This window comes from Acanthochromis polyacanthus, chromosome 16 (assembly GCF_021347895.1).
Source record: "Acanthochromis polyacanthus isolate Apoly-LR-REF ecotype Palm Island chromosome 16, KAUST_Apoly_ChrSc, whole genome shotgun sequence".
Classification (NCBI taxonomy): Eukaryota; Metazoa; Chordata; class Actinopteri; family Pomacentridae; genus Acanthochromis; species Acanthochromis polyacanthus.
In genome coordinates this window covers 32,803,375-32,827,721 of record NC_067128.1, presented here as the reverse complement: position 1 = coordinate 32,827,721, position 24,347 = coordinate 32,803,375, and the positions used below count along the sequence as shown (strand labels likewise).

Below are 24,347 nucleotides of genomic sequence, written 5' to 3'. Positions count from 1 at the left end.
TTTCATTTAATTTATTTCTATAAATCCTTCAGTACTGTTTATATATCTGTCTGTAAAAAATTAAAATGTATGTACTTGTAAAATAGCGACATTTCAATGCTTCTTTTATTTAATCCTGAACCCCAAAACCTTTCATCGAGTTTGAAAGGAGTTTTATCTTAAAAAAATCAATCAAATAACACCAGAAACTATAAAATCAGAACCGATCTTTGGATTTTCTGAGCATAACACACATAATTCACACTTGAATTTGTTTTGTGGCTCTTAGCCAGGTTATTTCATTCTTTTATCTACTCTCAGATGTACGTCGCTTTGGAGAAAAGCTTCCGTTAGATGAAACTGTAGAATTGTTGAATAACCAGAAACTCTAATCAGTTTGCCATTGCTGACAGTGTACGCTAGGTATTTCAAGAGATCAGTATTATTCTCCTGTACGTCTGGTTTACCGCGTTACAAACATTATCATTCCACCAAGGAACGCGGTAAGTTATGCTACGATCCACACTGGTTTATCCGTCTGTCTGTCAGCAACATTACTCAAAATATGGACTAATGGATTTGGATGAAATTTTCAAAGAAGGTCAGAAATGACACAAGGACCAAGTGATTAGATTTTGGCAGTGATGCAGATTATAGTCTGGATGCACGGATTTGTTAAAGATTTCTGTATCATTGAGAGATAGCAGCACGGCGTCTCTGTAACCATGACAACAAGTGAACACTACATCAGCTGCCTGCTGATGATCACATGATTGTGATCCTACTACAAATCCATCACTGTGGTCTCACTGAGACTTATCCATTGGAAATTAGACAAGGAACAATTGATTAAATTGTGGGGGTGTTTCTGAGTCCCATCAATTCCAGCTGCCTGCTACATATTTAGGACACGTAATTTGGTATCCATACATAACGTACACATGGATAACACTTGCCTGTGCTCAGAGCAAGGTCATTTTGGTTGTGGGTACATCTGTATTAAATGGTCACATTCTATGCTTAATAACTAATAAACAAATGCTGCATTTCTAAAAAAAAAGAAAATGCTGCATTTCTGACAGTGCCATATGGGGGAATGAACAGCCTTGGAGGAGGACTGCGCTCTCTGAGTGCTTTTCTTGTAGCTAATTTCGTGGTCACACAAAGAAATGTTTCTCAGGAACATTTTTAAGGTTTGTCTGTCCCAAAAGGTGCAGCAAAGCCCCAACTGAGCACAGCTTTTGACAATTCTCTCTACGGTATGTAAAAAAGTACAGACTTTATGCATCACTGTAGACAAGTTCGTCTAGCTAAACACACAAATGCCAAAAAAACTCTCTTCCCGTGGTTAAAAAAAAAAAAATCTATCGGCTAGATTTTCCCTCTGTAGTCCCAGGGGCCTGGCGCTGGAGGAAAAACAACACGTGCAGGAAGTGAGGTGGGATGTTCGGAAAGCATTTAGTGGATCAATACGGCAGGCAGGAGAGGGGAAGGCAGACAGACAGACAGACAGAGGGGGAGAGAGAGACACCCAGAGCCCAGGGGGAGAGCGGAGTCTCGGGGGAACAGCCTGTGCTTTTCAAGAGTACTGTTACACATCTCGCTCGGTCGTCGTAAGAACATCCAGCTCAGCAGCTTTTCCCACCCGTCTGAGTTAAACACCCGGAGGCTCGGCGGCGTGAGGAGAGGTAAGTAAGGTGATGTCACCGGTGTCTCCCCGAGGCCACCGCCAGCTTTAATATCCCACAGCTGAATCACAGTCGGACTCGAGAGAGAGAGGCGTTTTTATTTCACCCGAACAAGTGTCAGCTCCTGTGTTAAAACCTTGGACTATTAGCAAACACTGCTGTTTAGGATAACAGAAAATCCTTAAAACATTTAGAAGAGAGCTTAATTCTTTAAATATTAACAATCCTAAAAATCAGAGCCAGAAAAATTCTGCTTTAGGATCTGATTTTGAAAGAAAGAATTGATTTTCTTTGCTGCGTTTGTTGTCATTTTTCTCAACAAAGATGCTTAAAATGTCACTAACAATTATAGTTGTGCTCATAAGTTTACACACACTGGCAAAATCTGTGAAATATTTTCCTATTTTTTTAGAAAATATGTTTGGTTATAGAAAAACTACAATTTAATTCAAATTTCCTTTCTTTAATCAAATTAAAGATGATCTTTTATGGGCTCTTTTTATTTTTTCCTTTCTTTTTTTAAATTAAAGAGCAATTTCCCTTAAAGATATATAAATACTCACCAAAAAAGAACAAAATATAACACGACATGACCCTGTGCCAGTGTCCACATCACGGGCTTTAGAGGCATGATACTTCTTACCCTATCCTAACCCAACACTTAAAAAAAAAGAAATAAATCATCAGAAGAGAGCTTAATTCTTAACAAACCTAAACATCGGAGCCAGAAAAATTCCACTTTAGGATCTGATTTTGAAAAGAATGATCAGTTTTCTTTGTTGCGTTTGTTGTCATTTTCTCAACAAAGATGCTTAAAATGTCGCTAACAATTACAGTTGCGCTCGTAAGTTTACATGCCCTAGTAAAATCTGGGAAATATTGTCCTTTTCTTTAGAAAATATGTTTGACCATGGAAAAAAAAATCCTTTTATTTAGGGTTGGTGGTCAGACTATCCTTAGACATAAAAATCAGAGCCAGAAAAATTCCACTTTAGGATCTGATTTTGAATAATCGATTTTCTTTCTTTCGTTTGATGTCATTTTCTCGTCAGAGCTGTTTAAAATGTCACTCATAATTTACATACCCTGGCAAAATTCGTGAAATACTGTCCCCTTTTCTTTTTTTTAAGAAAATCTGTTTGATCATGGAAAAAGTTGTCAGCATCGTGTGACATATTTTCATAGATCTAAGTGGTCGTCACGGCGGTATGATACATTTTTTTCAGTGCTTGAAAGAAATGTTCTTATAATAAAATATCTACAGATGGTAATCAGGTATCTGAAATAAACATTTTGTTTGAGAAATGCAACAGTAAGAAGCAGATTAAACAAATTATATATGAAAACGCACCTGTTTTTATCCTAAATCTAAACTTTTCTTTTGGACTTGACTGTTTTCAAAAGTACAGTTGTGCTCATAAATTTATGAAATATTGTCCATTTTGTTTTTTAGGAAATATGTTTGACCATAAAAAACTTTTTTGCTCTGATTGTTCGTGTTTTTATGAAAGAATGGTATGTATTTTATAAAATCTGCCAGGGTATGTGATTTTAAGAGTTGTATTTCAATTATCAGTTGTTTTATTCAAAATGCAGTTATCTAAAAACCCAAATAGGTTGATTGATACAATATAGAAAAAAGAACTGTTTCCATTGTAGAGGTCAAAATATGAAAATGTTCATCCAAATCAATATCATGTTGAATCCGTACTTTGGTCCAGCGGTGGATCCCACAAACTATCTGAGGTGAAATAAATAACAGCTCCAACACAACCAACAGAAACGAGAAGATGAAGAAGAAGAATCTGCGCTCACCTTCTTTCAACATGCCGACTTTCAGACACTTCATGAAGCGGCAGGCCTGGCAGGACTTTCGTCTCCTCTTGGTGATCTCACACTCGTTGGTGGCCGGACAGCTGTACTCGATATTCCCTGCAGGAGGTTCAGAAATAAATTCATTACACTGTGATCGGCAACAAGGAAAACATTTATATTGGGAAAGATTGCGCAGAAAAGGACAATAAAAGACCCAACAACACGTGGGTGTGTGCGTGAACTCCTCCACATCTGTCCCAAGGTGACCCGCTGTGACTCCCCTGAAGGAGAGGAGGCTTTAGTGGCGTTTTGATGGGACACGTAAAAAGCACCTCCCCCGCCCCGGAGTCCCACTCCCATTTTGATTCGCAGATAAATTAGCTTCATTAATGCAGAGCGTCCTCTCCACGATGCTCACCGCGACCCTTCCAGCCCATCCGTCCTCACCTAGAGGATGATGGGAAAGCTGCCCTCCCTCAGCAACAGGAGGAGACGGAGGCAGCCGAGCACTCCGCATAATGTTCAACAGTGAAGACCAGGACGGGACATCCAGAGCCTCCGTGCGCGTTTTTATTCATTTATTTCACAGGGACAGTGCACATTCATGAACATCTATGTAGACAGCAATAGATGTAAATATGCCAGATTATAGCAACAATCACACAGTCCCTAAAAAAAACATGAAAGTGAAACAGGACAATAGAAGCACATTACAAAAAGTACACAAAGAAGTTAAAGGTCAATGGTCACAAGACTGTTTAAGGTGAGTTTTGAAGCTTGATAACGTGGGACACTGCCTTCTGGAGAGTGGAAGGCTGTTCCAGATCTTACTGGCCCTCAAAAAAGTAGCATTTTGTCCAAAGACTGTTTTTCTGCGTGGGACCTCACAGCCCTCTAAAGGAGGCCCTGGTCCTGAGACCGCTGTGAGCCCTATCATGTGGCAACGCTCGATGTATTATTCAGGTCCGTCTTGATGATTGTTTCAGTTTATTTCCTGTGCAACTTAATCACTCGGATCCAAAAACAGCCAGAAATGCAGACATATTGAATCTGCTGCATCCATCCATTATCTGTACACCGCTGCATCCTCATTAGGGTCATGGAGGGCCGGATCGTAGGGTGAAGGCATTGGACACCTGGACAGGTAACAGTCTGTCACAGGGCTACATGTATAGACAAACAATGACACTCACATTCATACCTACAGACAATTTAGAATCACTGATTAACCTCAGTTTGTTTTGGGACAGTGGGAAGCTAGAGTAAACCCACACCTGTACAGGGAGAACATGCAGACTCCATGCAGAAAGATCCCAGGAAAGCCGGGACGCAAGGCAGAAACACTAACCACCAATCCACTATGCAGCGCCTTTTCTCACCAGTCTACCTTTATTTTATTTCAAATTTATTTACCCAGGGTAGTCACACTGAGATCAGAGATCTCTTTTACAAGGGAGACCTGTCCAGGAGGGCAGCAGCATAGTCACATGAACCCTACAGAGCCCAGCGTAGTGCCGGCGCTACGACTGGATATTCGTTTTTGATCGGTGGTAGATTTGAAAGCAGATAAGATAAATCTATCGTTCTTTTTGCGTATAAAATGTGGGGAGTTGCACTAACATTTCACACATTCACCAGGTCTCACAGCGTTTTTTTTTTACTGCAGTGGTGGTTCTGTAAAAATACACAATAAAAGCGCACATAACAAAAGTCTTCATAAACGAGATCACGGGATATTGTGCAACTTTTTTAGAGATTTGAGGGATACAGCTATGCCATTTATATATTTTGAAATATATGTGAAAACAGCAAAAATGATTTTCACTTTTTTAGGTTTATTGCACTTTTAAGCAATTTATTGTAGTAGTTAAGGCATAAGTCAGTATATATTATTAAACCTGGGATATAAGGGTTATATTGTTGTAAAGCAAACAAAAATACTGCAACAACTGCACTACAGTATGTAAAAATATAAGAACTTGTCCCGGCAGACGTGCATAGCGGTAGCTCTTAAAGGGCTATGAACAATAAACAGCAGATAAAATTAACAACATTAATATTTGCACACAGACAAGGTAGTCTGTAATGATTTCACCAGAGCTTTAAACTCATTCAGTGTCACAAGGGCTTGAAGCTGAAGTTGAGATTGTTTATTATTCCAAGCATTAGGTGCCGAAAACCGAAAGGCGCCATTTAGATTGTACTTTGGGGACAACAAATTGCAGAGTATCCATTGTAACGTCTAGGTTTTCTTATTGAAAGACAAGAAAAAAAGGAAGGAAAAATACCCAGAATGATTCTGTAAATAATAACAAAGCGATGGCTGAGACGTCGGGCATTTAAAGACGTCCAGTTAACTTTAGAATAGAGCACACAATGGTGAGTAAAGGGATCACATTTGATAATGAATCTCAGCTCCCCGTGGGAAACATCATCCAATAAGCTAAGACAATTAGCAGAAGCCTTCATCTACAACACATCTCCACAGTCAATAACAGGCAAAAAGTTTGTTTCCACCTATTTCTTTTTCACACAGAAAATAGCTTTCGTCCGAATCATAACATCAAAAGTTGACCTCAAGAATCCGACGACAAATCCCTCCATATCCTGTGATTTAATGTCCAACCAAAGCCCCGTAAGTCCACAGATATATTAATGGCACCTAAAAACAGCAAACCAGGTGTTGTCTGCTGCAGATCTGCCAGAGCTAACCCTCCACCTCCCCCTCAGCAACACACACAACCCCCTGTTGGTCAAGGAGAAGGTGCCAACATTTGTCAGGATCCCTGGCATTGATGGTGCCAGCGGGGTCACATGCACAGTTAGGGGCCCGGGGCACCACGCCAGGACGTTGGCAGAGGCTGCTGCTGGATTCAGGGTAGGTAAAGTCTGTTAAACTGAGAGGCATTAGCGGAGGGAAAATAAAGTACACTGCAGCGCTCGTGTGCAGAGGTGCATGCTGTGCACCGACTCTATACGGCGTGCAGCACGTACTGGATAATAATGCTCTTATTTGATCTGTAAATACCAATCCTTAATTTAAAAAAAGAAATGAAATAGCACACGCAAAAAGTATTAAAAGAAAAGATTTTTGAGCATTTTTGGTGCCACAGTGAAATTAAAAAAAAAAAAGACAACTCTTCAGCTGCACAGTTTTCATTGTTTTATCTGACACACACAGCTGTGCTCATAGATTTACACACCCTGGTAGAATGTGTAAAATATGTCCCATTCTTTAATGCAAACATGAGCGATCACAGCTAACACCATATTACATCTCTATAACTGTCAATTAGGTCATTTTTTAAATACCTGTGTTGTAAAATATGTCCCATTCTTGAATGAAAACATGAATGATCAGAACAAACACAACTAGAAAAGCACTCGGAGTGCTCCACCAAGGCTGTTCATTCCCCTATATGTCAGAAATGAAATGTTTGTTTATTTACGAGTTATTGATGATCAGAAATCACAGCAACATAGAGTATGGCCATTTAATATAGATGAACCCACAATCAAAATGACCATGCGCTGAGCACAGGCGTGTGTTCTGCATGTGTATGTTATGTACGGTCATCGAATCGCATGACCTAAATATGTAGCAGGCAGCCGGAATTGATGGGACTCAGAAACACCCCCACAATTTAATCAATTGTTCCTTGTATCATTTCTGACAGATAAGTCTTAATAAGTCCACAATGGTGGAGTTGTAGTAGGATCACAATCATGTGTTCACTTGTTGCCATGGTTACAGTGACGGTGTGCCGCTATCTTGCAATGATACAAAAGTCTTTAACCAATCCGTGGATGCAGACTATAAGCTGCATCACTGCCAAAATCTAATCACTTGGTCTTTGTGTCATTTCTGACCTTCTTTGAAAATTTCGTCCAAATCTGTTTGTCTGTTTTTGAATAATGTTGCTAACAGGCGGACGGACAGACAAACGTACGCCAATCGTCACATTACTCCACCGTAACAAATGACTTTGTCAGACCACTAACCCTAAAAGAAAGAAAAGTTTTTCCATGATCAAACATATTATTTTCTAAAAAAAACGGACATTTCACAAATCTTGCCAGGCTATGTGAACGTATGAGCATAACTGTATTGCGTTTTGTCATGTAATTGTCAGATACTGTAAAAACGATACGCTGCACATGACAGACTGCGTATTTATATCCATTTAATATGACTTACACAAACTGGCACCACTTCTGTTGTGTTGTTTACAAGCAGAAACGCTGCAATGTGCATCCTGAAATGTCCTTTTCACAGATTTGATGATTCAATAAAAAAACAAATTAATATTCCAGCTGAGTCACTATTATCTGCTACTTGTTGTTGTTTGCCGTTTATAGTGCTTTTCTCTTTATCCAGCGTTCACTATTTGAAATGTATCTGCTGTGTTTCTGCCAACACATTTCTACTGTTGAGCAGCACTGCAGAACATGTCGGTGTGAAAGTACCTGTTCTGTCAACAATGACGGTAAAAACGATGATTCATGGATGCCTGACGTCTCAATCTACTGCTCACTAAAGGACAAACTACTGACAGTCTGGTATACAGGTCGCCTGCTGGCTTTTTATTAGTCAGTTTATTTTTGTGAGTTTTCTGCTGTGAAAGAGTGAATGGAATGTGGGCACAAATAGAATTTTCATAGAAGTTTTATCATAGTTTTTTCACACTGAAAGCTGCAGAGACAAGACAAGTGATCGATTTATTGTCATCTATTCAATTAATCACTTGAAGTAACTGATTTGAGTCATTTTTGAAGAAAAAAATGGTTAATTCTCTGATTTTAGCTTCTTAAATTTGAACATTTTCTGGTTTTGTTACTCCTTTATGAAAATTTCTCTGTTGTGGACAGATGAAGACGCTGAAGGACGTGATCTTTGGCTTTTTGGGAACACTTTTCGATTTTTTTCAACATTTTTGCGATGTTTAACAAACCAAACATCTAACATTTTCGGGTTTCTTTACTCCTTTATGAAAGTAAACTGAATATTTCTGGGTTGTGGATCAACAAAAACGTAAAAGGAACATCCTCATTGGCTTTTTGGGAAACATAAATTGCCATTTTTCACCATTTTTGTGACACTTTATAGACCAAACAACTAACAATTTCAGGTTTCTTGACTACTTTATAACGATAAACTGAAGATTTCTGGGTTGTGAACAGACCAAGACATGACGTTTTTCACCATTTTTGTGACATTTTACACACCAAACAAGTATTTCTGGTTTGTTTACTCCTTTACGAAAGTAAAATGAATATTTCTGGGTTGTGGACCAATAAAAACATTGAAGGAACGTCATCTTTGGCTTTGGGAATCACTGATCCATACTTGCTTTTACAATGTTTGTGACATTTTACAGATAAAATAACCAACATTTTCTGGTTTCTTTACTCCTTTTTGACGGTAAAGGGATTATTTATGGGCTGTGGACCAATTAAAACATTGGAGGACGTCATCTTTGGCTTTTTTCGGAAACACAGATCGCAATCTTTCACCATTTTTGTGACGTTTTACAGACAAAACAACTAACATTTTCTGGTTTCTTTACTCTTTTACAAAAGTAAACTGAATATTTCTTGGTTGTGGACAGATGAAGACACTTCAGGACGTCATCTTTGGCTTTAGGAAACACTGATCGATGCTTGTTTTTACAATTTTTGGACATTTTACAAACCAAACAACTAGCATTTTCTGTTTTTTTACTCCTTTATGAACGTAAACTGAATATTTATGGGTTTTGGACCAATAAAAACACTTCAGGAATGTCATCTTTGGCTTTGGAAAACACTGATCGACGCTTGTTTTTACAATTTTTGGACATTTTACAAACCAAACAACTTGTACATTTATCAGCAATGGAAATAATTGTTGGCCTCCTTTATGCTGTAATCAAAAATAATCAAACAAAGCTGGTTATTAGAGGGGGATAGTTTTTACCTGGATGGATTACAAACAGTGAGTGTGTGTGTGGGTGGGTGGGGGGTCCACAGCAGACTCAGATTGCCTCCCTCTAAAAGCTGGCTGTTGGCGTACCCTCTTAGTTAATCAGGTCTTGTGTCCACCTTTATTCCTCAAAGGACATTTCAACCACTCTAATATCCTTCCTTAACCTCTCTTATTTTCCCTCTAAATTTTGATATATTATTATGCCATGCTATTATCCACGCGCTCATCTCCACTCAGGCTGGACCTCTCCTTGTCCTCCTCCTCTACCGAGGCCGGGACCCCCTTCCTGATTACCATTCCATTAAAGCGGCTTCTCCTTTCTGTGAATGACCACGTCCCCCCGTCCCTCTGCCTTTATTTAGAGGACTCCTCAGCGTCCCCCTGCCTATCTGCTCCCCGTCCTCCCTTATTGCCCCTGACAACACGTGCCTGAGCTTCTAATTGGCCTCCATCTCCTCCCCCTCGGGTGTGGGCTTGAGGGGCCCCGGGGCAGGGAACAGATCCACACCTCCCCACCCTCCTTTCTTGACTTTCTCCCAATGAAATGCCTGCTTCTTAATTACAGTCACCCAGCGCTGATTGTTATTGACTGAAACTCCCGCGGCTCAGGACGAATGACGGACAGATTAAGCTCATTACGGGCCTGTCCTCCACGAAGGAGGGCGAGAGGGACACAAAAAGAAGAAGAAGAAGAAGAAGAAGAAGAAGAAGAAGAAGAAGAAGAAGAAGAAGAAGAAGAAGAAGAAGGATCCACGGCGAGACAACGCAAAGTCACACGAGCGTTATTTACAGTCTGGACTGAGAGTCAAACATGAAAGATTTGCCCTAAACTAATATTCAAAATATGGAGAAAAGAAAAGTCAAAATGACTTTAAAACTGTTATTTGCACATAGTTTGAGGGGGTTAAAAGCAGAGTGGTCTGACCCACCAAAAAATCCTGGTTTTATATCATTTCTGTAATATTTTATGATCTCGATTTTAGTGGCAAAGTGGTCTAAGCCACAACATAAATATAGCATTGCAGTGAAATGTTAGACCATTCTTGAAAACACAAAAATCTGAACCCTGTTGCTTAAAAACTACAGAAAGTGGGTTAGACCACTCTGCCTCCAAACCGTTGTTGTCCAAGATGCTTCAGAAATGATCCAAAATGACTTAAAAATGATCCAGAATTACAGAAAGTTTTGCAGAAAGGATCTAAAAATGATAAACATTTGTTCAGAATGACATGAAAATAGTCTAAAATGACTGGAAAATGATGCAAAATTGTAGAAAATGTGTCCAGTATTACACAACGGTTCTCAGAAATGACAAAAATCTTCACACTTCGATTTCAAAATGCACAAAATTAGTCAAAATTCAGAGAAAAACTTCAATACTACTTAAATTTGTTCAGAATGAACTGAAAATTATAAAAAAATAACTGAAAACCTGCAGAATGACTTGAAGGGTTTAGAAGCAGAGTGGTCTAACCCACAAAAAAATCCCGGTTTTATATCATTTCTGTAATATTTTATCATCTACACTTTAGTGGCAAAGTGGTCTGACCCACAACCCAAATATAACGATACCAATGATAGACAAAATCTACAAAATCCACAAGCAGTTTGAAAAAGCATTTTTTTTAAATTGCCAAAATTACACTATTTATTAGAGCAAGAAATTAGAGTTTCTCATTTACAACGGTCCTTGAAATACTCATCCGCACTCATTAATGATTCGACTGCAACCAACAGTCATTCAAGGACTTTTCAGCTGAAGAAGTATGAAAGCAAATTAAAAATGCAAATAGTAAAAAAAATATAGTGTGTAGAGTCATCCTATTTTCATTTTACCACATAAGTTTGAGGTACTAAGAAAACTGTTGTAAAGGCGGACTCATTTTTTCCCATTTTGTAAAAGTGAAATAATTAAGAAATTCAACTTTTGCGTGTTCGATTTTTATTGATTTATTTTTTATTCCTGAAAAGTGAGCCCACAGTCAGTAAAAACTGTGACAGGGCTACAGAACCACAGGTTCATTTTAAAAGGTTGTCAGCATTTTGTTTGAGAAATGTGGCAGTAAGGAGCTGATTACGCAAATACCGGGCTTTGCAAAAGTTCTGTTACACTCGGTTTCATGATCTTTAGAGACATTTACATGTCAGAGTGAAAAATTCCATTAAATAAACTAAAAGTTCTACCTTATAGGCAGGTGTCCTTAATACAATTTTTTTTCTCTGGTGAAGTTGTATCAAGATGGAAGTCAAAAGAGTTGAGATATCTGCTCTCCTTTGTGCTGAACATCAGCCGGATGACCGTCCACAGAGTTGCGGAGAGGCTAAAGAATGGTGAAGATCTTTCAGATCTTCACCATTCTTGAGCCTCTCCACGACTCTGTGGACGGTCATCCGGCTGATGTTCAGCTGCTTGGCTCTGTCAGACTTGTTGTGGCCAGCATGAAGGAGAGCAGATATCTTTTTGTTCAATAATAAGGACATTTCTAAGTGTCCCCAAACTTTTGAACGTTAGTGTGAAAGCGTGAATTACGAGGACGCTTTGGTCTGAACATTTCCAAATTGTCCTGACTGTGCATCCAGACACAAATGCTGCAAATAAATAAATGAAAAAAAACCCCACTAAAATCTGCATCTCACTGTGTGGCACATTACCTCTGTCCAAGTGATTATTCTGGAGCTGATCCCACACATGGCAGAGTCAATGCCAGATGTATGAATCACATGCAAAGACATAAAAAAAAAATCAGAACCCAGAGCAGATTTAAAGTCTGGGCCTAATGCCTGCTGCAGACACTCGTAATCACTACACCGCATTAGTCCCATAAGAGCAGAGCAGAGCAGCGCCGAGGAACACGACAATGAGTTATATGTGGTCGACGCGCGCTTCTGTCAGTCACAAGCACGATGGTGAAGCAGCAAAAAGTGTTCAAAATCATCATGAAAAAGTCGCACTCTCTTATTGTAACAAGTGTTCAGTAGACCTGCTGTTTTCAGGACAGTGTTGAGCAACTTGCATCTGTTCTGTTGTGTTGTGTTGCTACTTATATTCTACATTTCACCGTGCTATTTTTATCTGAGATTTAGATGTATGAGTTACTCGAAAGATTAAAATTTTGAAAATATATTGTTGAAAGTATTCCACTTTAAGATTTTTTTTTGCTGAAAATACTTTTATATTTTTAATTACACCACTATTCAAAAGTTTGGAGTCACTAATTTTTGAAAGAAAAGCATTTTTTTTTCAGTGAAGATAACATTAAATTCACCAGAAATCCAATCTGGACATTGCCAATGTGGTAAATGACTATTCTAGTTGTTCCATAGGGGTACAGAGGAACATTTCCACTCCTGTGTTCTAATGCTACATTGTGTTAGCTAATGGTGCTGAAAGGCTCATTGATGGTAAGAAAACCCTTGTGCAATTATGTTAGCACATGGATAAAAGTGTGAGTTTTCATGGAAAGCATGAAATTGTCTGGATGACCCCAAACTTTTAAACAGTGGTGTATGTAAGCAGGATTTTGACTCATAATTGATTATTTGAAGATCTTTTTATTGGTATTCGTACTTAAAGCTGGAGTAAGCATTAAAAAAAAAAAAAAGTCTATTTGACCTTTCAGAGACACTTCTGCACCTCCACTCAGCTCCAGGTTTTTAGGTTATAGGAGATGAAGCCACATGTAATTTTAGCCGATCAGATGATGCTGCATAAAAAGTGAAAACAGGTTGTGGTGACAGAACGGGTTCAAAGATGGATCTGCATTTGGGAATATGAAGTCTGATTTCTGTCTACTACAGTTTTAAGCAATCAGTCCCTTACTGGGTTAAACATTTTGTCTTACACCACCTGGGAACCTACAGAGAAATTCAGTTTTACAGAAAGTGCAGATCAACTTAGGTGAGCCAGTGAAAGTTGAAAGGGAACTTGGGACATACCTTGTATCGTCCTCTTGAAAAAGGCTTTGCAGGCCTCACAGGAGGCCACCCCGTAGTGGTACCCTGAAGCGATGTCGCCGCACACCAGGCAGAGCCTCTTGGGAATGGCGTTGAGCATGTACTCGCACTTGATCGGCGAGTCGTCCGCCATGCCGCCGGAGCACTCCTCGTAGCGGCGTAAGCAGGCGCTGCCGCCTCCGAGCATGCCTGGGTTGAACATTGGCGGGGAGTCCAGGGCGTGTGAGCGTCCACTGCCGCCGTTAATGTAGCCGCCGCTGGCGTCGGAGTTGCCGCTGGGACTGTGGTGGCTGCCGGTGTCGACGAGCGAGGAGGACGGACTGGAAGGCTCGGTTTTGACGTAAGAACCACAGCTGGAGGATAAGTGCCGATCCTCAGAGGGCATTCTGGTTAGCAACCTGGAGAGAAACACACAGGAGAAGAGCTGCAGTCAGTTTTAATGCTAAATTTATGATACAGTCAGAACAGGTGACAAAATGCTCCATGGGATTAGATTGGTCTCCAGATTGTTGGTTGTTTCTTGTGAACTGAGAAGAAACAGTTTTCTTGGCTGACAACAAATAAACATCCTCAAAATGATCAGAGAAGCTCCCTCATCATTGATCATACAGTCTTTGCATTAAAGGATACAAAAACTAACAGAAAAGGCTTTCAAACGGATACTTTTTTTTTTTTACGTCCCCATGATTTTCTAAAGACTCAAACAGCCTTGGACAAAAGCAAAAGAACTGCAGTATCAACGAAATTACCACCACTAATGTACCCGAAGGCTGCTTTCTACCACGACCGCCGATCATCCCGTGACAAATTCATCACCCGCTTCATCTGAGTTTGATAGATTGTGTTACAGACACAACCATTAATGTGCCGGAATGCCAAGTGATATACTGCTGTAGCTTTATTCCTCTCTGGCAAAATGGTAACTAACGACCATGTCAACAGATGCCCCATACATCTTGCAAACAATGCCCACAATTGGTCGGCTGCCAAAACTAAATGAATGAATGAAACTTCAGAAGGCTGTTAATGGACGAAGAGAGGTGTTACACTCAGCATATGGAGGATCATGGGTAATACATGACCCAATCAATAGTCCCGGTTATTCTGCCAGTGGACGGTGCCGGGTTACACTTAGCTGAGGGAGAGGCACTGACCTGGGATTAAGTTCCTTATTCCAAAATTTTCATCATAAACATTGCGACGATAGGATTACACACAAAACATAAAAAAAAAAAAAATCCGAACGAATCCGGAGAGACTGTTGGCATTTCTGCAGATCTTGCAAAAAAAACTCTCCTTTTTGGTGTCACATTATATTGCAGAGCTTAAGTAGGACACAGAAGTCTTTATTTGCCTTATTAAATTTTATAATAAATTATGCATTTTGCTTAAAAGTGACCAACAACAACTACTCTTTAAAGTATGCTCTTAAAACGGAGTCAAAAGGAAATATTCATACCACTTCCTTAAATGCAATGCAATGTAAATATGTATAAAACAAACATATTTTGCTGGTTTTGATAATCTTTTTAAGTTTCAAACACACATATTAATGTTAATAATTGCATAGTTTCACTTTCGAGCCTCCACGTCCACCTTAAAATGCCTGGTAATTAGAAATGTAACTCCTTTAACTCAATGTAGCGTATCGGTTGAACGTAATTTAATTGGAAGTTTTCTTTACTTTAAAAGATAAATGCAAACTGTTGAGTTAATTTCCTTTTTTTTTGTTTTTTTTTTGCTGAGCCCAAACAGGTTTTTTTTTACAGTGTAGTGCAGTCTGTGTATGCGCCTCTACTTGAAGCACATTCAGTAATATTCTCTCAAACGAAGCATGAAATGAGGCCCGAGACCGCTGGCTCTGTCTGTCACAGTTGGAGTTGATCTTACACAACTTCAGCCCGACATTCTTAGGAGTCGTAAATATTGTGTGAGAGTCGTGGAAAGCCATGTTAAGAATGTCTGAAACCAACAGAAAGCTAATGCCAGTTAAACTGCTCCAAACGCTGCCCTCTTTTTTTGAGATTTCGTGTTGAGGTCAGGGATGTTTTTCCTCTCTTTTGCATGAGTGTTTCTGTAAAGCCAGGAAGCCGTGAGGCGCTGATGACATGAAACCTCTCTTTTAACTGCTAACGGGTAGCGGGAGGAAGGAGGGAGGAGGAGGAGGAGGAGATCGCCTCCACCCCTGGGCCCAGATCAGATCTATTGATCCTCTGCTTCCTTCCTGTTCCAGATGAGGCATGAAAAAATAAACCCTCCTCTTACGGGTCCCAGACATTCCTTATGCATTTTTAATCAGTCAAGACTGTTAACATAGTGCGAGATGGAGAGATACAACAATATGTTGGTCTTCATTCCGAGGCTATTGTGGTTTATGAGAGACTCACATTAAATCTTGTTAGCAATCAGCACCTATAGTCAATTGGACGCTATATTTTCTCCCATCTGAGGGAATTGGAAAGAGCGGCGTGGTAACAGTTAATACATCATCGCAGCCAGAGAGGGGGATTCCCTACGGGACGCTACATTGTGGCATACGTAAAAAGTAGTTCATTCCACACTTAGCACACCGCAACGCTGGGGAGATGTTTTTTGTTAGGTTTTAATGGAAATTTCTAATGGGTCCTTTCAAATCTGTCGAAATGAAATAATGGCACGAGCCACCAATTCATGCGGACAGAAATAGCTTCATAGTTTCATAATTTGGTTTCCCCCCTCTTGGTATGAAGAGTTTTTCCTCCTCAGCACACACTCCAAACACACAGCGCACACACAGCGCACGTCGTTTCTAATGGGGCAGTGTTTGCTCCGCCGTGCAGAAAAATGGTACAAACCGAGCAGACAAGCAAGACTCATCAGACAGACGTGAAGGTCACCTGCCTTCTCTGTTGTGCTGCTCAGAGAGGCCCAGACGGTCCCACAATGGACGCCTCGGAGCAGCAGATGCACAGGTTCCAGCCTGTCCACCGAACTGTGCACAAACTACAGAACGCGGTGCACGATCAGGATGAGCAGCCGCGGCTTTTTTAAAATGATCGTTATTATTATTAGAGTGGAGCTGAATAGTGACGGGTGCGAAAACGGCCCGACAGAGCAGCTTAAAATCTCAAATGTTTGCGTGTGCATGTGTGTATTCTGGCATCCCTCCTCCGGCTGGCAGCGCTGCAGATCCCCAGCTTCCCCACATAAATCCCGAATCCATCCACCTCTTCTCCGTGAAATATGTTTTCGAGCCCAGCGCAATAAATTTACACCCGCAGCGGTAAAGAAAAATACGAATACATTCAAAACAATTCTCCGTAGTGACCTCACGCCGTCCTTGTCTGGAGCGAAGAAGTCAAACGCGGTATTTTCCCACTGAGGGGAAATATTATGGTTAAGCTTGGGGTTAAGCTTGTAGCGACGAGCGCAGCGTAAATCACCGTGCTGAACACACAGTCAAACATGGAGGCACGGAAGGACAGAGGCAAGGAGCCATGCATGAAATTAGTTCATTAATCTTTCTATGATAGGCTGTCCTTGTTTGGGGCAAACTCTATCAGCTTTAAACTGAGTGGCCCTTCCTGCCTGACACATAGATTACGCTGTTAGTCGGTGGCCGGGGTGTCTGGGAAACGAATGGTCATGCGACTGGGAAAATGGGCGAGCGTGTGTCATCCCGGCGTTAAGTAGGAACAACAACATGTGGGCAACGTGGCACAAATGAAGGTCAGCGGAAAAGGTGTTCTTATATTCAAACGCTGCTGCAAATAATAGAGCTTGTAAGGCGCTTCCTGTTAATTTAAATTCAAAATCTGCACAATATCGTGTTGGGTTTTCTGCTCCGACCTCATAGTTTCCGTTAACGCGCCTCGGTTTACATTTAAAATCCTGTTTATTACCTCTGAAGCTCAGATTGCATTGTAATAAAGCATCTTAGGTACTTTTGGTGTCCTAGAACCAAGCTTTAAAAATAAAAGAACCGCTTGCTGTTTTGCCTCTAAACTAATGAACAGTCAATCTTAATTTTTCCTTTCATTAACATGTTGTTCCTCGTGTAATTTCGATTCTGTTGCACCAGTTTCGCTTTTCCACGTTTGATCCGACTCCAACAGAAATATTCAGTCTTCAGAAATATAGTCATCGATTAATCCGCTGCTTGTTTTTCTTCATGAGGCAGTAAATTGCTTAAAATATTTAGAAAAATAAGTAAAAACTGCCATCGTACGTCTTCATTTGTCATTTAGAAAAACAAGAAATCCACGACATGCACTAAAACAACAACTAAATCTATTATCTATTACAAACGTTTCATTCTTAATGAGCTGAAGTTCACAGCTTGTGCTTTATTTGTCAGATTTCTGCAGCAGTTATGAACAATGTGGGGTCCAACTAAAGAGCTGAAGAAGCGCATGGGATGCGGCTGAAAGCTCTAGAAGCAAAGCGGTGCGATGAGTCCAGCGAAGACGGAGAATCAAGCTTTTTTTTGGCTAAGCCTCCACTTTGAAGTCACCACTAATGAAGCTGCAGCTCTGAGTTTGTGCTGCATACGTGCACTTTGTTTCTGTCACACACACACATGCGTCGTGCACGCCGAACTTCCAGCATATGGCCTCTTCAATGTCACTGCCACGAGGAGAGATTGCATAGATTTCCCACATGGATGATGTCTCCTTACCTGGAGTATCAACCCCCATCTACATACACATCCACCACCACCTCTAGGAAATTGCTCTCTCTGCAAAGTCAAACACACCCCTAACTGCCTTTTAAAAAGAGACAGAAGAAGGAGGTTACGGCGGGGCGGCGGTGGTGCTGGTGGAGGGGGAGAAGAGAATAAACGAGCAGAGACTTAAGCCGTCATTGGGAATCAGAGGAGGACTCATGAGGGACAGTTACGATATTGATTTCATAAATAAACAGAGATGGCCATCGATCCTAATGTTATTTTGCATTTCAATTACTGCCCAGAAACATAACCTTCAAACGTCTGCTTCTCCACAGTAATAACGTCCACTGATAATCACGAGCGAGCCTTGTTCCGCACAAATTGGCTTTTCTCTCACCCACCCACCACCGCTGCCACCACTCTCTCCACTTTTTTTTCCCTTTTTTTCCAAATGTGTAAATGACACAACTTTGCATTTGCCTAATGGTATTAGGGCATGGGCTGAATTTCAAGTGAGACTCAAGCTGATACAGTAAGCGCTCCGGTCAATTGACACAATGCAAATTAACGTGGTGAAGAGGAATTAAGTTCACAATGTGAGACCTGGTGGAGCTACGATGAGGCCCATTAAATTAAACATGCTGGCTGACCCACACTCCATGATTAGACGCACCGCTTCTACTGTGTGTGTGTTAATTTCATTAGATCAATAAAACAAACTCCTTCTAAGAAGTCCTCCAAGCTGCTGCTCTGCACTGAAAGGCACATTCATGTTTGATTGAACAGAAAAAAGAAAAAGCGTCCATCTACATCCTCATGAATTCCGAGTCCTTGACAGGCTGCCTAAAGGATACGTCTACATCAAGGGGGGGTCATGACATGTAATGAAGTTATTTCTCCTCTCGTGCTGTCACACAGAACCAACAGAGCTGGACTGTTTCCTCGCCATTAATAACCGTCATGAGAAAACACAGCGGCGAGGTTGGATGTTTATAATTGATTTTGATCGCTGGCGATTTGTCCTCAACTCCATGAAAACTCAACATAAACAGAGAGCTGGATGGAGGCAGAATGTGTGAGGACACCACCTGCTCCCTCCATCCGTCAGTGGATTCATTTGAGTGCAAAACTTTGCACATTTTCATACATTTTTGCAACAGAAAGGCGTCTGTGTACTTGGCCGCAAACTTTATCTGCTCTTTAGCGCCACTAAACTGACTCCACAACATAGTTTTCACATTTTCCAGTCATGCTTCCAACCATAAAACTTCTGACAAATGCCCAGAAGTGGCGCTAAGACCAAAACTTGTCAAGAATATATTAAAAAACAATCTTATAAATCTGTCTCCAAGTGCTATATTTACTTCGAAAACACCCCTGCCTCGACACAGCAGTGCATTGTTATTATTAATGTGGTTTTTATGATGCCTGTTTCCTCACTATATGTCACTAAGATCCATTGCAGCAGGTGAACACGTCCAGTTTCTGCACATTTGTGGCGCCTGAATCCACCGTCCGCTGCCCCACAGCGATAAGCGACCGCAAGAATATTTCACGCTCAGGGTTCAAATATTCTACAGATGCATTTTTTCCTGCTTGCATGCTTATCTATATGTGCTGCTAATTTGTTCCCCCTAAAAAAAGGTGAAAATAACGGAGTTTTTAAGTGCTTTTATATATTTCTTTTAGATTTAAATGACACTGACTAATTTAAACGTTCCTCAGATCCGCTGTGTGTCCGTGAGCGGGTAATAAATGCAGATGCACGATAAGATGATGTGTTTCTCTTAACAGACACAGCCAGGTGTTTCCATGTATGGCACCTGCTAAAATTAGATCCTAGGTCAGTGTGCGATTCTTTGGTCTGATCTGTGTGTGTGTGTGTGTGTGTTTATATGTTGTTTGCTTTGTGAAGGGCATCCGTAGGAACAGCAGGTGGAACGGGGGGAAAAAAAACGACGGATGTGATTTATTAGAGCAAACTGTAAACTTTACGTGATGCTGCTGATAAAACTCTTGTGGATATTTGAGTTTGAATGTCAGGTTTAAAGCGTTTTAAAATTAAATTAACAGGAAAGCAAATCAGTTATTTTCACACTGAAGCTTTTCAAATCTGTTACTGGTTTTGTTTCTTCACTTGAGCTAAAAATAAGAATAAATGACTGGAGTTCATGAAGGTTTATTCTGTTAAACTTTTCTTACAAGACCTACTGTAACAACTGTATTTTTGAGAGCATTTTATTTTGGGGTTGTTAGCTTTTTAAGTATGTGTTCTTTTATTTTGAATATGAAACATGAGAATATTTGCTGCTTTGGAACTGGACTTTGGTAAGTTTTGATGCTTCTTTTTCAGAGGGTCACTGCCAACTGCAACGTCACATATTCCCCACTTTAATTTGGTTCAATTTCTTTATAGTTTTTACAAGAAATGGAATACTTCTTATTTTTCTCAGAGCCATGAGAAGTGACAAGTAATTTCTGACACTGCTGAGTTTATTCTCCAATAAGCTTCAAGTGTTGTGAGAAACTTTGTAATGTACATGTGGTGCATTTATTACAAAACCTACTGTTACAATAGGTTATAATAATAATAATAATAGGTGATAAGTTCATGAAGGTTTATTCTATTAAACGTTTATGACAAAAGTTTAACAGAATAAGCCTTCACCTGCTGTTACAGCTGCACTTTTGCTTTAGATGAATTAAAATTAGATTCACCAAAAACAGCCCTGATGAGGACATTTTTATGAAGGTAAAATCATGACATGTAAGTATTACAGGTAATTCTATTTGTCTAGATGAGCATGTGTGCTTCTTCAGTAGAAACTGGCACAAGAGTTGGTCAGAGGTTTCACCTGGAACCAACGGCTTGAACGCTGGACCAGAAGTCCTCAGGGGGTTAACAGCATTCTGGGTCCACTGGGAGTCCAAACCTAGCTAAGCTCAGCTTTAATGGAAGGCTAAATGACAGATTTTCAGCGTGCAAATACAGAGGATCACATATAAAATGATCAGTTAGGGTGCATTTTTACTGAGGCCACTGTGGGAATTTCCTACAATTCAACGTCATGAAATGCTTTTTCGTTCATTCACCAGGTTTGCTTTCCTTTAAGAAAACACAATCAGCGCAGCGAGTTTAATTTTCTGCCTAAGAAAATGAAGCCTTAATCCAAAGAAGTATTCAGCTTTACAGCTCTACAGAGTTTAAGTTTGGAAAACATTTGCACAAGAACGATTTAAGAGCATTTATATGTTCACACACTGTGCACATGTTCAGATGTGAAGCACAGTCACCAGAACACACATGCATATTTTAAAATGCATCCACATATGCGGATAGCAGAATACACACACACACACACACACACACACACACACACACACACACACACACACACACACACACACACACACACACACACACACACACACACACACACACACACACACACACACACACACACACACCAGCCCGGGGTCACCACAGGTTAATTAATGCCATCCTACTGCGGGATTTGTCGCTTTTTTCTCATTTGAATTTGGCCTAAAATGTTTTTAATTAAAACTTTATTCAACATAAAGTTGTGTTTGGACAGCTGTGTATGAGGGAAAAAAGTGTGTTTTTAGCATTGCTGTAGTTTATATTTCTATTACACACATGGCAAAACAGATTTATTAAAGCTAGACGTGCTGCTTTTATATGAAGTATTAAAACAGATTTCCCTTTTAAAGAGGGAATTTTCTTGTAGTTATTTAGATTGTTTGAATTAAATTTCATTCCTGTGCTGTACACGTGTCTCACACATTCCACTCTTTTTAATAATTTTAGTTAACATATAAATGAATGTAAAAATAAACACATTCGTCCATTTTTAGTGTAATGAGACATTTCTGCAACGTCATTCAAACCTGCAGGCATTTGAAGACGAGTGATACGAACCCCTCCTAATAAAATAAAATAAAAAGCGTTTTCTGTAATTTCTCTAAACAGACTGCTGTGATTTCACTTTCAGGAGTTTTTTCTGCTCCTCCTTGAATCTGTTCCACATTTCACTCCACTCGTTTACAGGAGAAGCTTCTTTTTGTATTAGAGTCTTGTGCAGTTTGGAAATATTCCGGATTGTTGCTCTGTAAAAAGTGCTAAGCAGGTTTAACCTGCCTCTCCAATCCCATCTACAGCTTAACAATAAGAGGATGGACGGTGACCCCCGTCCGATCATATCTGCCTTTAAGAAAAGCGTCTTTTCAGGCACGCAAGCAGTGCAGGAGTGGTCAGAGCTGCTGCTGCTGCAGGACATCCCAGAGTTTCTCTGAGTTCCTGCAGAACGAGCTGCTTCATTCCTGCACTTATGGAACAAATGCACAAATATCTCTGTGCTTTAATATCATTTGAACAGAATTAACTTCATTTTCTTGACATTTACTGACACTTTGGAGATTATTAAATCAGTCTTTATCAGTGTGTTTCAGCAGGACTTAATTCTAACCACAAAGTGATTTCAGCTTCATCCAGAACTCAGGCAGAGAGTCTCACACCGACAGCACTGTAACACTTTACTTTCCCTGGGACACCGGCTGCTCTCAGAGGACAGTGTTCTGGATATGGGCTGCGCTACTCTTCCCTGTGGCTGAGGTTAAACCTGGATCCTGATGCAGAGCGAGGCAGCTGTAGGATAAGCGTCCGCCCTGGACTCCCTGCAGCTTCACTACTGTCCCGAACAGAGGAATGAACACGAAGAGCTCCCCGTGTTCAGGAATATTTTTTAAATGAATGAACAAAGGCAATGAAAGGGGGGTTAATTAAGAAGAGATAAACAGAAGCACCTACTGGTTGTGGTAGCAGAGAGGGTCGGGGATGCACAGCTCGGAAACATCCATCAGTCCACGTTAAGCATTCCAGGTGTGGTGATAAAAATTGTTTAAAAAAAAAATCAACAGATGAGGAGGAGATCAGTTCCCAAGTCTCCACATATCTTCACCAAACGTCGGTCAGGTGTTCCTGGGTGTTGTCTCCCCTCCCTCCCCTGTTCAAAACACATGCACACAAAACAAACCAACAACAAAAAAAAAAGAGAAATGTTCTGCCTCAAGCCCAACAAACTCCAGTCTGCACAGGTGCTGCACGCTCAGGCTGGGGAGTGTAGATTCAGACAGAGGAAGAAGAGGAAGGAGCAGAGGCAGAGAGGAAGTAAGTGAGAGGAGGAAGAAGAAGGGAAAGTAGAAAGTGACGGACGGAGGAAGAGAAAACGGGAGATCAGAGACGGATGGATGGAGAGCAGCAGCAGCGGTGAGAGCACACTCAGGCTGAGTAAGTCGGTGAGGAGGATTGAGTCTCCATTGAAGACAAGAGGGCTCTTTAAGAGGAAGGGGGCGTGGCCGGGTGCAGATGGAGCCCCTGCGATTGGCCGGCTTCAGGGAAGGCTGTCCTGGGGATGGCCAATGGTGATGAAAGATTACTGAGATGAGATGGACTAATGGGCAGGCAGACAGTGTCCATTCACAAGGGAGTATAAACAGAAACAGATAGATAGATGGATGATAGATGGATGAACAGATTATAGATGGATCGATAGATAGATTATACATAGATAGGTAGATACATAGATATGTAGCATATAGAGTAGAGAAAGATAGATCGATATAGTATAGATAGATAAATAAATATAGTGTAGATAGACAGACAGACAGACAGACAGATAGACAGATAGACAGATAGACAGATAGATAGATAGATAGATAGATAGATAGATAGATAGATAGATAGTTTCTTGTTGTGTTTACAGGCTGCAGTTCCTGATCAGCAGCAGCACGTTCACTGACTGATTTACACTAGTCTGTTTACGGCGCTTTAAAGGGCTCAATGCCAGCTTATGGGGCTAAACTGTTCCCTTTTATCCCCTCCACCACCATCACCACCACCACAGATCAGGCTCTCCACAGCCTGCCCTCCTTTAAAGCAACGACAGCTGCTTCCCACCGCCTTTCACCAATCACGCTGCGAGGCGAGGGGATCTACCAATCCCGACAGAGGCAGGATGTAAGAAACCGAGAGTGATAATGACCCCGGCAGGCACGACAACAGAGAAGTTTGAGTGGATCTTCACCGCGTCGCTGTAATGTGGCAGTCCCATCAGAGGAGACCCAGAATCCCCCACCACACACCACCACCACCACCACCACACCCACCCTCCAGCCCACTTCATCAACCCACATTTTCCTGATCGATGCAAAACCCATCACACGCTCTTATTGATTACAGCGCTGCCGTGTCGCCAGGAGCCTCAGGACAGACTGTTTC

The 24,347-nt window shown here is 40.8% G+C and overlaps 1 protein-coding gene across 1 annotated transcript in view; it reads right to left on the bottom strand.

The window, feature by feature from the left end:
- Positions 1-23,532, bottom strand: part of LOC110952376 (steroid hormone receptor ERR2-like) — a 61,166-nt gene extending 37,634 nt beyond the window's left edge. The window contains exons 1-3 of the mRNA XM_022195890.2: positions 22,878-23,532; positions 13,384-13,799; positions 3,483-3,599 (exon numbers count right to left, since the gene is read on the bottom strand). Coding sequence (XP_022051582.1) covers positions 3,483-3,599; positions 13,384-13,799; positions 22,878-22,927 — 583 coding nt within the window. The 5' untranslated portion in view covers positions 22,928-23,532. The remainder of the gene's footprint in view (positions 1-3,482; positions 3,600-13,383; positions 13,800-22,877) is intronic.
- Between the last annotated feature and the right edge of the window lie 815 nt (positions 23,533-24,347).